At 35.6% G+C, this 14,858-nt stretch overlaps 1 protein-coding gene across 2 annotated transcripts in view; it reads right to left on the minus strand.

The window, feature by feature from the left end:
* The window catches only part of LOC133531958 (adenosylhomocysteinase-like 1), a 50,305-nt gene that overhangs the window by 20,998 nt on the left and 14,449 nt on the right, over window positions 1-14,858 (minus strand). The window contains exons 1-2 of one of the 2 annotated variants that reach the window (XM_061870412.1): window positions 9,723-11,088; window positions 1,372-1,529 (exon numbers count right to left, since the gene is read on the minus strand). The exons of the other annotated variant lie outside the window; for it this stretch is intronic. Coding sequence (XP_061726396.1) covers window positions 1,372-1,495 — 124 coding nt within the window. The 5' untranslated portion in view covers window positions 1,496-1,529; window positions 9,723-11,088. Of the gene's footprint in view, window positions 1-1,371; window positions 1,530-9,722; window positions 11,089-14,858 lie in introns of those variants that run through there. 2 annotated transcript variants of the gene reach the window in all.

A 14,858-nucleotide genomic window follows, 5' to 3' on the forward strand; every position in this document is an offset into this window, starting at 1 on the left:
GTGAACTTGATAATGTTTACAGTGTGTGTGTGTAAAAAAACTGTCGTAGCTACAAATTGAACGTGGTTTTTGAAAATAACAATATTCTTTTGAATTTATTTTATTTCATTTCTGCTTTTTATAAATTTGGATCACTGCACATCTTCTCCACGTGAGATACATACCATACTTTCTGAAATAACCTGAGTAACTCCGACCGATCCGATTAAGGTAACTGATGGAAGCCCGGTCATTGTCATTTAGCCAACATATTAGTATTAGCATTGGCAGAACGCCACAGGTTGGTTTGTTTCCCAGTCCAATTCAAACACTCAAATAATCCTACAGCAGTACATTTTACTACTAGTACAAAAAGAAAACCATATAACTGAGAAATACGTAGTTACGATATTTATGGCATTTGTCGCAAGAAACGCCCGGCAAACTGTCGCCAGCACATGGCTCAAGAGTTTTTGCAGAATAAAGAGAGTTCGAGTTAGACTTTATTTATAGCTTTTATGCGTACTATGCTTATTCACGACAGGTTGGAGCTTTCCACTAATGTCACTTCACTTACGAATACTGCTCTCTTAATACATATTTGACATTGGTATCGGCACCAGACTTGAGGTCTCGCGCCCAACAAAATGTCATACATATAATTATTGCAGGATTTTGGAATTGGTGATCTTTTTGACCGACTTCAAGATTTCAAAAGGAGGAGGTTAAAACTAATACAATAAAACCCTAACATGAACAGTCCCCCAGGTCTGTCCCCTGCGGAAGGGTGCCCATAAGTTAGAAGGTGACGCCTGGTGTTGCAGGCGTCCATAGGCTACGGTGACTGCTTACCATCAGGCGGGCCGTATGCTTGTTTGCCACCGACGTGGTATTTTAAAAAAAGGTTCGAATTGATAACCTCCTTTGTTGCTTTTTTTTTTAATGTTTCTTACTTCATAACTCCGTCATATCTGCACCGATAAAAAAAAATTAATAACCTCCTTTGTGGTATTTTTTTTTAATGTTTGTTACTTTAAAACTCCGTCATCTGAACTGTTTTTTTTTTAAATTGATAACCTCCTTTGTTGTATTTTTTTTAAATGTTTGTTACTTCATTTCATAACTATAATTTGTTTATATACAGATTGGTCCCGTTTTTGTCAAAACATCTGTTCTGATGATGGGATCCATGAGGAATCGAGGAAACTCTTCAAATGTGAAAGGCATACATATAGTGTTTTTTGTATTTTCATCAACTAATCAAACAAGAGTAGCATAGTGTGGCGAGGATACAGGTACTGAAAAAGTGGCAATTTCAAGCGTGGAACTTGCATGACTGCGCTAAAAGTAACCCTTCCGATGTCATGGTTCTTAGCAAAATAGACTACTTACAAACATCACTCCTCCCAGAGATAACCGAGTGCCGTTTCTTCACTGAAGGCTTCTCTCTTGCGTCCTTGGGCTCTTCGACCACCGTGGCCATGCTCGTCACTTTGAGGATACCTTTCTCGGGCATTTAGTCGGTTTCCCTAACACCCTTATTCATACAACTTTATAAGCCTGTTTTATTAGTAAATTTATGTTCTATCCCTTTCTTACAAATACATAAGTCAAAAATTATAGTTGAATAAGTTGTCAGTAATAAGTTGGAGGGGGGGGGGGGGGGGTTTAAAATCTTCTCGGGTCAGATATATGGGTTAGAGCGGGCGTAGCTTTATTTGACGTTCATGAGCGCATTGCAATATGCCTACTTCCATAATAGACTCGTAGCTTTATTTGACGTGCATGAGCGCATTGCAATATGCCTACTTCAATAATAGACGCGTAGCTTTATTTGACGTTCATGAGCGCATTGCAATATGCCTACTTCCATGATAGACTCGTAGCTTTATTTGACGTTCATGAGCGCATTGCAATATGCCTACTTCCATAATAGACTCGTAGCTTTATTTGACGTGCATGAGCGCATTGCAATATGCCTACTTCAATAATAGCCGCGTAGCGTTATTTGACGGTCATGAGCGCATTGCAATATGCCTACTTCAATAATAGACTATCTTTATCTTTACAATGACAGATAAGCCTTTAAGCCTCAATAAGTTATTAGTTTAAATTTACCTACGACGTTTGAAGCACGGCGTTGTCCCCGTGGTCTCGGGAAAGACTGGCTAAAGTTGACCGAACATAGCTGCGCGAGTTTAGTCGAACTACCCTCACTTGGTCTTGTTTATAAACTTGAACGTTTTGCGCACTAGGGATGTTACTCTGTCGACACACAACACTAACGATATTCGATTTTACGACTGTCGATATTCATTTCCGCTTACATTTACTGATGACTGGATTCCACATGATGATGAGATCGATGGAGACAACGCCGTCCTCGAAACAACGGAGGTACATTAAAAACTTAATACGCGATTACTTCCCGTTATATAATTTAATAAATAGTTCTCATATTACCTCTATGTTCTGCCCACATTAGTCCCGACCAATAAGTGAACGTCCTGTTCCAACTAATCTGCCACAACTGCAGTTGGCATTGCCACTAAATCTGTATGCCATTAAAACGTTAATGCTTAAAGAGCGAATGGCATTATGCAATCGCTGAAATCGGGATTAATATGGATGCAAAAGTATGAGCCCCGATACATATGTCATCGTATAGACGAAGCACTTTTTAAGATTCTCCCATTTCTACAAAAATAATGTTTTAGATTTAAAAACGTAATAATGTAATGTGCATTTAGAGATATTTTACAATAACAACATTTCTACGCAAGAAGTGAAAAATAAAACAATGTTCTTTTTAGGGTTCCGTAGCCAAATGGCATAAAACGGAACCCTTATAGTTTCGCCATGTCCGTCTGTCTGTCTGTCTGTCTGTCTGTCTGTCTGTCTGTCTGTCTGTCTGTCTGTCCGAGGCTTTGCTCCGTGGTCGTTAGTGCTAGAAAGCTGAAATTTGGCATGGATATATAAATCAATAAAGCCGACAAAGTCGTACAATAAAATCTAAAAATTTTTTTTTTTTTAGGGTACCTCCCCTACACGTAAAGTGGGGGTAAATTTTTTTTTTCGCTTCAACCCTAGAGTGTGGGGTATCGTTGGAAAGGTCTTTCAAAACTAATAGGGGCTTTCAAGAAACACTTTTTGATAAAGTGAATATATTCGGAGATAATCGCTCCGAAAGAAAAAAATAAATGTGTCCCCCCCCACCCCTCTAACTTTTGAACCATAGGTCCAAAAAATATGAAACAAATCATGGAAGTAGAGTTTAAGAAAGACATTAAATGAAAACTATAGCGGATATGATCAGTTTAGCTGTTTTTGAGTTATCGCAAAAAGTTTTCCCTTCATAGTAAAAAGACTTATTTTAATTAGTTACTGATTATGCAAATTTGCCTATTTGTTTAACTCAGGTGAAAGGTACCGTTTCATCCCTTGGTTAACAATTTACTATACTTTAAGCTCCAGTTTAGCTTATTGTGACGGAAGAGTAACTACGGAACCCTACACTGAGCGTGGCCCGACATGCTCTTGGCCGGTTTTTAAATTATTTTGAAAAATGCTATATTACTAGGAAAAGCATGACTGCCAATGTACTGACAGTTTTGCTTCGAATCCATGCATGCAGAAGTGCAGTAGGAGAGAGCAATATGATGTGGACGTTTTTTGAAAGTCCATTCTTCTACAATAAAAGTCTCATGCAATTTTACTGTACGATGTGACCCAAATTGAGTTGTTTAATCTACATGTGTAAAAATTATTAGAATAAATAAAATATTTGTTTTTCTCTAGACGAACCCCACTGCATCGGCGCTAAAAATTATGAGCAAGAAATGGCATTTTTTAATAAAGATTAGGTGCCCCTATTGCTCGGATTCAGAGTGATAGTACGCCTTCGGAAACCATGTCTCCAACCTTTACTCGCTTTATGTATTCCTAAAGTAGAAGCACCAAGTGACAAACATAGGAGTCAGGTAGGTATCCTAATCTAAATACCTGTGAGGTTACCCCCATAACTCCAGAGCACGGTTATTTAACCCGTTTACTAACTAAAACAAACTACAGATGGATTAAATCGCCTATAAACGTGGTATGTTGTTAAAACGCTGTCTGGATAATACGGAAGGAATTATGCAATGCTTATCCTAAACATCGTAGGAGCAGCGACAGATTATAGGGATATTACATATTTATAACTTAAGCTAATACTCCTCCTCATTCTAGTGATTTTCATTTTTCCGGTTGCGTGCGTAAGGAGCCCGGAGTCCGAGACACTACCGCGAAAAACGAAATTTGAAATCTCTTTATCTACCTCTCTATCGCTCCAATATGCAAGAGCCATAGAAAAACAGATAACGTTCTTTGATTTTTCATTATTGGCGGTAAGCCTCATGGTTGTGGCAACATTATTCCACGAATTTGCCCAAACACTACTTTTATGAAAGCGACTGCCTGACCTTACATCCCAAAGAGGAAATTACTCCTACTCTTCTTTCACACTAAATATAAATTGAGAAGATCATTTCGTAAATATTTAAGTTAAAAAAACTCATTATTATAATCGAAATTGAAAATTTGAATTTTTCTAGGAACGCAGTTTTTCTAGGCCACCAGAAAATTTAGTTTTAGACTAAATCTTTAAGCTGCCTATGCTAATTTAGAAACTGACAATTGTCTCGTCCGGTACTTTCATTCATTCATTTACTTTTACTATTTCGATTAATCAACATTCAGTATAATATTGAATCCGCAAATATATAAAAAAGTTTTTTCCTGCCATGCGACCAGACCCTCAAAACTAAAAACAACCCATAAGAGTGGCCAAAAAAATACTGTCTTAGGTATATACATAAGTAAGCTTTCTTATTATAACTAAACATGTGCAAAGGTGCAAATAATATCTAAACATGCACTTTAACGTCTTGATAACAGAGCCTTTGTTCAGATATTTGAGACCACCTCGGCCGCTCCGATATATCTGATGGCGATTACAACGACATGAAAGCCGACAACATGTATAACAATTAAAATAGCCTTAACAGTTTATCACTAACGTTCAAGTGAACTTGTCTACTTCTAGACAGATAAATCAATGGCATAAATAATGCAGCTATTGCATAACCCCGTCCACGTTATCAGGTCAACGCGAACTGCATTCACGACGAACTAAATACCTACAAGCTTGTGGTTTTACTCGCATCTATAAAATACTATTGGCACTGTGAGTTAATACATTTACCGCCATGAACCCCCTAGGTGGGTTCATTTTGTACTGGGGCACTAAAAGTGTTACTTAATACTATATGCCATATGAGACTAACGCAGGTCGCGTCTGTGAAAAGTCATCGCTTTTTACAAGCATTTATGTAACTTGCAACGTTTGTATGTATGTTCGGGTTAAATCATGCAAGCTAAATTAGATCCACTTCCCATTATTTTTATTTTCTTTATTGGAGAAACAACAGAAGCAAGTACAATGCACTCCTAAAACGCTCTCACTAAGAAGTATATATCTGGCATTATCTATGAAAAGGGACCTTATTGTCGATGGCGCTTACACCGCACTGCGTCGCGCAGGATTGTATTTGTATCGGAGCATCGTTTATAACGGCGGAAGCGCCATCGACAATAAGGTCCCTTTTCATAGATAACGTCACATATATACTTCTTATACTTTTTTGTCACCTAAATAGTGTTTAGTTGTAATTTTATAAAATGTATATGTATGTTAGTCTGTAAGGTATTTGTAATATGGGCCTTGTTGCCTGAATCAAATTTTAAATAAATAAATAAATAAATAACTAACTATTACTAACGTAATGCTACAGTAAACTAAACTAAACCTAACGCTCTCTAGCGACTAGATGGCAATAAAACAAATTGCATAAAGATATTAAATTGTCTTAGCTAAAATTTCAAGTATTTGATTTGGAAACTTACTCTGCTTGTATTGAAAATGTCTGCGGCGGTGAACAGTTTATTGTATGAATTGCAATTATTCGTTTAATCTAAAACTTCACATACATATGTAAGTCGGGTGACAATGCAATATTATGGTACCATCCAGCTGATCTGATGATGGACATAGGAGGTGACCATAGGAATTCTGTGATGAAACAACGCAACCTAATTGTGTTTGACTGTTTGTTTGTTTAATTGTCTCGGTGAGTATTAGTTAGCTGTTGAAAGGAACGTACAGTCAGTAACAAAAACTTGTATCAAAAACGAAAATTTTGACAAAAAAGTGTAATAAGTGGGCTGCCGTACCTGAACCTGAACTATGCACATACATATTTATTTCTTTAATCTTTATGGCACATTAAAACACATTGTACAAAAGGCGAACTTAATGCCATAACCAAACATAGAAGTTTTTGTGACAAAAACGAGTGCTGGAGAAAATCAAAGACATCAACAAATAACAAAATCGATAAGTCAGTCATAGATTGATAATTAAAAGTTATAAATTCTACTTTCTGTAATTTACCGGGAAATTTCAAGAATGCAAATCAATGACAAATCCGACTATAATTTATTTATTACATAAGTATAGTAAGTATTTAAAAATAAAAACGTAAACTGTAGAATACAGTGTCAAAAAATAAGAAAACAACCTATGGGTGTATCAAAGAAGATATGGAACGTGTTGTGTATTTCGCGTTAACTATATTTTTATACAATGTTAAAAATATCTATAATGCTAAGGTAACATCGATAATAGACATGTCGATATTTGATTTTGTCAATCACTTTATTTTGCCACAAAAACTATGTCTGGCCAAGGCATTCTCTATACCAGTACCAGTCAACCTTTAGGCCAAACAGATATGTGGTGTATCAAACGATCTATCCCTCTATAATAAAAAAAAAACAACTCCCTTGAGTTTCGAAACTACTAGGAAACCGAGCTTGTTATTAATAATGGCAATGCACCGAAACGCCTAGGGTTTCGAGGCATTGTCATTATTAATGACAATCGCAAATACTTTTTATAAAAAAAAATATGATTTATTAATCGCCAATTCTTAAAAAAGTTAATTGATATTATTTTTTTATATGAAAAAGGAAATGACACACCGATAATTTCCAGTAAGTAATCCATCTTCACAGTATGTAAAAAAATAAACAATTGGTCAACTTTGAATAACCTCCACCCAAGTTCTCCCTGGCCTTTTTATAGGTCAGCCTGCAAACAGGAATAAATGCACACACATGTATTATTCATGAATGTGAAAAACTACGTTTATTATTTTACAATACAAAGGTAATTGATTCAGTTCACGGCTCACTAATTGCATTGTCCATAAATAACAGACTTTCTGACAAAAATTTCATTATAAATACTGCCGACTGTACTCGTTTTTAGGACATCCATTTCTTTCTCTCTCTTCTTTTATAATTTTAGATATGGATGCGATTCTGAGTCTAAACTCAATAAGGTTGCAATATTTGACTTAAACAAGCTAAAGAATAATGCAAGTTAAATATAAATATTAAATTAAAAAAATTGGCACTAAATTCATTTTATCCCAATATTCCCATACATCTATTTGGAAAAGAGCTGATACTCTTCAAACTGATATATTTTTATGAAACATAGCTAAGAACCACCGCAAAAAAACTCACTTACACGTAAAAAACCGCATTGAATCGAAAGCGGCCCATCCGTTGGAGAGCTAAGATGCCACAGACAGACAGACAGACAGACAGACATTGGCGTCAACATATAACACCTCTCTGTTTGCATCAGGAATTTAAAAAAAGATGCACTAATATTTAAATATCAAAAAATGTGTAAATTAAAATGAAATAAACCCCAAAATAGGTTCAGTAAGGGTCGTATTGGCGGCGCTTCATGTAGACCCGAACCCGATCAAGTAGTTAAGGAAATTGCTCATTTCCTTTATAAAATGTTCAGTTAAGCTACTTTTTTACTAGACTTGACAAGGGCCTGACAAGGAGGCGAATAATTTAGAACTATCGGTTTAAGTTTCCAATTGAAATGAAAAAAATAGGAGTAGTCGTAACAGCTGCACAATCTTGACTAGTTGGCTGTTGGTTGGATAGTGTTGGTTGTTGTATGCAAAAATAAATAACCTAATATAAGCCACCTTGCTTACTATCCGCTTCCAATAATTTGCCGATTAATAAATGTGCCTGATTTATAGAAGCGTTCCTATAGTTAAAAATTCTAATTCTAATTTTAAATATATTTCAATTAATACTCCTGAATTTCAACCAAACCACAGACGTGTGCGGTATTGAATAACACCGTCCAGCTTATTAATAGGTCAACCTACTGTTGCTCAAACAACAAATGCGAGCACGATATACTGAATAATTCCAAATTTATCCACTTATCGAACGACAAGCTGAAACCACGCGATTAAATATTCGAAATTGATGTTTCTTCGAAACATTATAATGATTTCTGAATCTCTCTGTATAGCTTTTTGAATAAGAATAACAGGCAGTGTAAAAGCTTTTAAGGTCAAAAGAGGGTAAATATTAAAATCTTGCAGCAGGTAGAACCTCAGATTCGAACACCTGATAACAATTCAATACAAATATTCTTTATTGCACACAATACAAAAAATAACCAAAATAACAAATAATACAGCAACTCAAAAAGAGGTAAAAAACAGACGGGTCTTATCTGCTGAAAAGCGACAAACATCGACAAAGTTTATATTTAACCCTCTATGACAACAGTCTAATTTTATTACGATAAAACTGACTGCACTCATTTTCACTATCGCATAATATATGACCACGAGCTATCGATAAATAGAATCATATAATAATTCCCACGCGTTGTTGCATAACACCGTCCGCCGTGTTTATAGGTCAACCTCCATCTGCGCAAACGTAACAAATACCACGATATACTTATATACTTATTAGCTCTGTATTTATCCATTTGATATTGTATATGTCGCTTATACTTTATCGTGGATGTCAGCCATCGCAAGTTTTACCGTTAGGATAAAGCACGACCTAAAGTGAGGTTTAATTAGGGTGGCCAGATGTCCCGTATTTTACGGGTTGACCCGTATTTCAGGCGAGAGGCGTATTTGGCGAAACCAATACAGGACAGTAAATTGTAGCGTAATTTTACCATACGTAATAATACCTATTTTGATATTTTTCTAATTTTCCTTTCCAATTAATAAAAAAATGGTTATGTTTTGTAATCTTTAATATTGTTATTTAAAGTCTGTCATTAAGAAATTGTAATTGTAAAGGTTATTTAAGTTCTCAAAAAGTGCGAGATTACGAAGCAATGAAATTAAATTAGTTTGATTACATTATTTGCAATTTCTATTGAACTTCAATTAAATGCATGAGACTGTAAACTGAAATAGATGTCATAAGTATTTTTTTATTAGTCCGTGTGTCTGCTGGGCAAAGACCTCTCCTCTCCTTTTTCAATCCTCCCTGTGCTGAGCAAAATCCCGTCAATCCCGCTGAACCCTAAATACGGAACCCTAAAAAATACCAAGTCCTCTAGTGGCAGAGGCCGAGTATAAGATTGTATGTAGCCACTTCTAAAACCATTCCTTGACAAGTGCGATACTTTGCCCACGGTTTCGAAGTCAATTTTGAGAACTCTCATACCAATTGTAAAATAATTTTGTGTCAATGAAATGAATAACCACTTAATGGAATGTGTCTTCTATTTCAAAATATGCATCGAAACTTCACAGGAGTCACCAGGAAAACATTAGTACTCATACTTTCAACGGTTTTCAACCGCTTTTACCGATTTGAACCGATTTTCGAACGTAGAACGTATTGCAATTGCAACATACACGGACCATGGTCGCGGTCAGACTAGACTCAAACAGCCAGCATTCTCAATTACATTAACCAACACAATTTAATCATGCAATTATACCTAATATGCTAAGACCTAATCAACAGCGCAAGGGAAGAACTATTCAGTAAAACTAGCAAATAGAGTTTAAAATCGAATGGCTGATTATTTAAAAAGTAAAGGGGCTAATACACTGTCCGTGCAACAACTGTCTAACTGTCAGATGCAAACTGCATTACCGGCCCGAAATGTATTGTATATTAATTGAATCATTATTGTCGTAACACTGACTTCGGTAAATCTTATACCTTTAAACGAGCTTTTTGTATACGGAAAATCTCGGAAACAGAAAATTGCTCATTGGGGGGTTTCGGGGGCGAAAAATCGATCTAGCTTTTTTTTTTTAAATGATCGGCGATTGGCTCTAGTCACACCTGATGGAAAGTGAAGCTAGGTTTTATACGTTCTCCCAGATATTCTACACTGGACTTAGGTAGTAGATATGGCAATCGTTTATCATAAGCGCATTGTAATATGCCTACTTGAAAAATAAACTATCTTTAGACGTCAATCGAATAGCAAATAATATACGAAAACATTTGTTCCTTTAACGTTATAAATCAATATGGTGGGGACTATGTGTTGGTTCTTTGAGCCGCATCATACCCAAATTTAAAATTGGATTAATAAGTGTAACTGTACATTTGTAAGAATCTTAACATTAAGCATTTATTTTACTTGCAAAAGTTATATTTGTCGGAACTGTACGGCTACCACGACTTTGACACTGACATATATATAATTTCTATAGATCTCGCTCGCACTAATATGCCACTACGAGTGACATGCGAGAAAATAAGTTACGCAGTACGCACTCGCTAGCGAATATGTCAGTGTCAGGTTACTGTCATGCTCGTGGTAAGGCTACTGAATTAATGAAAAATCGAAATCTGCACTGCTATTGTCAAGACGTTCATGTTCAGATATTTTTGGGCACCTTGGCTGCTCCGATATCTCTGATGGAGACTACAAGGTCGATAACTTAACAAAAGCGGCTTACTTAACTAATACATATACTGATAATTAGACACATCAGTATTTGTTTAATAATACTAACAAATCGGTATGAAGAAATTAGCTATGGTATGTTACGCTTTAAGTCCTTCACGGATTTTGACACTGGCAAAGTCAAAAAGTAGGTCTACACATTAAAGCAATGGAAACGGGAATTCATATTATTTTCATCACACTTGCTCGAAAAAGATCTTGTTTCATGCAGGTGTACTGAAGGTCAAAGGCCTATATATTCCCACGGGAGTTATAGCTTTTTCTTTTAATTTTGTCACTCATCTCTTCATACGAACCATGTAAGTTTACTTTTAAAATAATAACGTTTATAATTTTATATTTTTGTTTATGTTTAATATTATCTAATTCCATTAATTTAACAGCCGTTTAAAATATTTTTACATAATTTCCAATCGTGGCTGAATGCCGAATAGGTCTGTGCCTTCGATACCTAACCTGTCAAGAAAATACAAAATGGCGGACGAATGTTTGATATCTCACCGTATTTAAGAATTATTTCGCTTAAAATTAAGTTTTTTCTTCACAAGTGTGATGAAAAACATTGTGTGGAACTCCGGGGGTAAGAATATTGCAAACTCGGGTATTTAATTCCCTCCAGCCTGCAGCTGTCGGGAATTACCACCCTCGTATCCAAAATTTCACTTACCCCCCTTGTTGCACAATGTACTATTATATTATGGCTAAATGATAATCTTTTAATTCATATCAACCCAACAACTCCGCAGGGAAGAGGAAGCTTAAAAAAATACAATCTGTATATTCAGTAAAAAAAATTACCCTCTCTTTTTAATCGGTTAAAAACACAAAAAATAAGAAGCCTATCGATCCTCATAACACCACTTCTTCCTGTAAAAATCCAAATAATTCAACCATTAAACCTCAAAGAAAATAACAAACCAGCACAGCTCAATAAAAAAACCGCAAAACACGACACAAATAGATTTCCGAGAAAAAAAAATCGATACACAACACCGCAGTCACATCACTCGCGTTCACTTTAAAAAAAGTTTGCGTTTTAAAATCTTTGTTCTTAATTTGAAATTGAAAACGTTCGCCTCGCATAACGAGCGCCCAAAGTGTGACCAACAGTTGATTTGCACCGCTGTTAAAACTATTTGGCGAGGTTAGTGTGGCGTAGGCTTCTGATTGTCAGAACATTTTTCGATTGTACAGATACAAACAGAATGGATTGTAATAGAGAGGTAGTCTATGAAAAAAACGTGCCTCTTAGTTTGTCATCCATCACAAATGGCGCTATTGGGGCTGTACTGCGACATATGTTTTGCGGTCACTGTCACCTGTCAAATCCGAAGCACGAAATTGTCTTAGATTGCATCTTACTCAATCAATGTATCTTTTGACAGAGAAGTAGAACCATAAAATGTTAACACTGGCCGCTGCTCCTTTTTTTAATGATTAAAACATGGTTTTGGCGTTTTTACTACTACATATTTTCATTATTATAGAAACATTTGGGTAAGTAACCTAATTACGTTTTATACAGTGCCTTATTGGCAAAAGCATTAGCTATTTCATCGTCCAACCTTAACTGAAATTATAATAAATAATAATAATAATAGATTATTTATTGTGCACACATAATGAAAAGGGAATACAGAAAAAGAACACACATTACAATATAGAAATTATTATAAAATTATTATTTATTATGAAATAAAATTTCACATAACTTTCGAACTATGCCTACTAAAACATACCTGAATTTTGTCGTGTAAAAAGCAAATACATCTAAACTGAATAATGAAAAAATTTAATACTTTAATACTTAATACTTAAAGTCAAACTCAACTACTCACCTAAATCTACGGATTTTATTTCTTCATTTTTCCCCATTTTACAAGCGAACAATTTTAATCGACGTCCAATAAACTACTGTCAATCAATTGAACTACCTATCATAGAAAAAACAACGGATTCCTATCTTATCCACTATCGCTCTATCTATGAGTTTGATGTTATTGTGAGTTTACTATACACCGAGTCATACATTGCTTAATTCTTTATTTAGTAAAAAAAGTTTGGACTAACTTCTTAATTTGATTTTGAAAATCAGATATATATAATTATAGGTACTAACACTCCTAACTAAATCGGTCTTATAAATCAGGGGTCACTAAATGGCGTACCGCGGTCAGGATCCGGGCCGCCGGCCTTTTTTGTGATGTACATTACTTATACATTTGCTTATTTAATAAACTCGAGTAGAAAAACGGATCACGATGATCATTTTATTTTAAGAACCGGACCCCTGAAGAAACTAAATTTAAGTAAGTTTTGTTCTGAAGAAACAAAAATAAATTGAAAGCAGTAGGTTAGAGACGTATTTTCATTAATTTCGTTCCAGTCGTACAGTCGCCATCAGATATAACGGAGCTGCCGAGGTGCCCAAAAATATCTGAACACGCACTCTAGCGCCTTGACAATAGAGGCGTATTAAGATATTTGTGAGCAACTTGGCCGCTCCAATATATTCACTGTACCATGTTTCATTCTATTCGTGTGTGTCAACTCTACGCTGCAGTATTCAATGCTGGTGATAAAAAAGACCCCGTAGTAAAAATGCCATAAATCGGCACATTTCGTAAAGGGAATCGAATGTCGTGAAGTTAACACAGTGTGCGTTTTAGCTAAAGTCGATAATCTATAAATGAGGCCAGACCCCACTAAAACAACCATTCTCTGTTTCAATGTATTATTTCTTAAGACGTGACCAAAAAGGTCGCCAACAAAGCTTCCGATCAAGGTGACCTTGCTGGTTCCGAAGCCGGTACAGGCACTTTGCCACTAAAATTAACTTTCCACTGCGGCAAGCAACAGTCTACGCAGTTATATACTAACTAAAATACTTTGCATTCCCCTGGTTCCCTAATCAATAAGCATAACAGGCGGTCAAACTATAGTGTTATATATGTACGTATTAATTGGGATAACTTTACAAATGACAGCCCGGAACAAACCCTATAATTTTAGAGAAAATTAAACCAGAGACACGCCATTGACTTACCAAGTGTAAAGTCAAAACTTCGCTACGTTTAAAGAAAATAAAAGCAAGTTTTTAAGGAGTTGAACATTCTTAGATTCCGTTTTCATAATTTTCTTTATAAATGGGGACTAAGAATTAAATCCGTGTTAAATTTTAACTCTACCGTTAGTGGAAGTAGTAGTTTGTTTTGATGATCGATGAGTCAGTGAATAATAAAAATACATAACTTAGTAAAACAATAGTAATGAACTGTAAGTATAAAGCATAAATAACTTTGAGAACAAGGATGACTGAAAATTCAGGCAGACACAGGGAAGTTACAAGTGCCACAAAAAGAGTGATTTAATGATATGGCTGTTCGGCTCAACTTCACTCTACTGGCAAAATCGAAACGTGTCAAATCAAAACACGAAGAGACACACGGACATTTAAATAAAAATTAACACATTCTCATTTTGACGCACACAAACATATCACACGTGGAAAAGTCTGTGTCTGTATACGATTTTTTGCAAATTGTGCAAGGTTTTTCACAGAGGGGTAAGTTACTTAAAGGCTACTCCAGTTATTGTATGCTCTAAATTTGATCCGGACTGTACAAATTTGATATTGTAAGCATGTTTCGGAGCCCACTCATATCCGAGGCTAAGAACCACTTCAGGTCGCTCAGCCATAGTAAGTATGGAAATGCATTTTGGGATATACGCAATTTGCGCGACTTAGCACTCAATAATATCTGACACGAACTTATATGAGGCACCAAGATTGTGTTACCATGTCACACATGGAAATGTCTGTGTCTGTATACGACTTTTTACAAAGTGTGCGAGGTTTTTTACAGAGGGGTAAGTTACTTAAAGGCTACTCCAGTCACACAATACAAAGAGCAAGCTCTTACATGCAAGTGAAGTTTGATTTCATTTTCTTGCACCTGTCATCAGAATGTCAGTCAATACCTTCAGA

This window comes from Cydia pomonella, chromosome 26 (genome assembly GCF_033807575.1).
Source record: "Cydia pomonella isolate Wapato2018A chromosome 26, ilCydPomo1, whole genome shotgun sequence".
NCBI classification, from domain to species: Eukaryota; Metazoa; Arthropoda; class Insecta; order Lepidoptera; family Tortricidae; genus Cydia; species Cydia pomonella.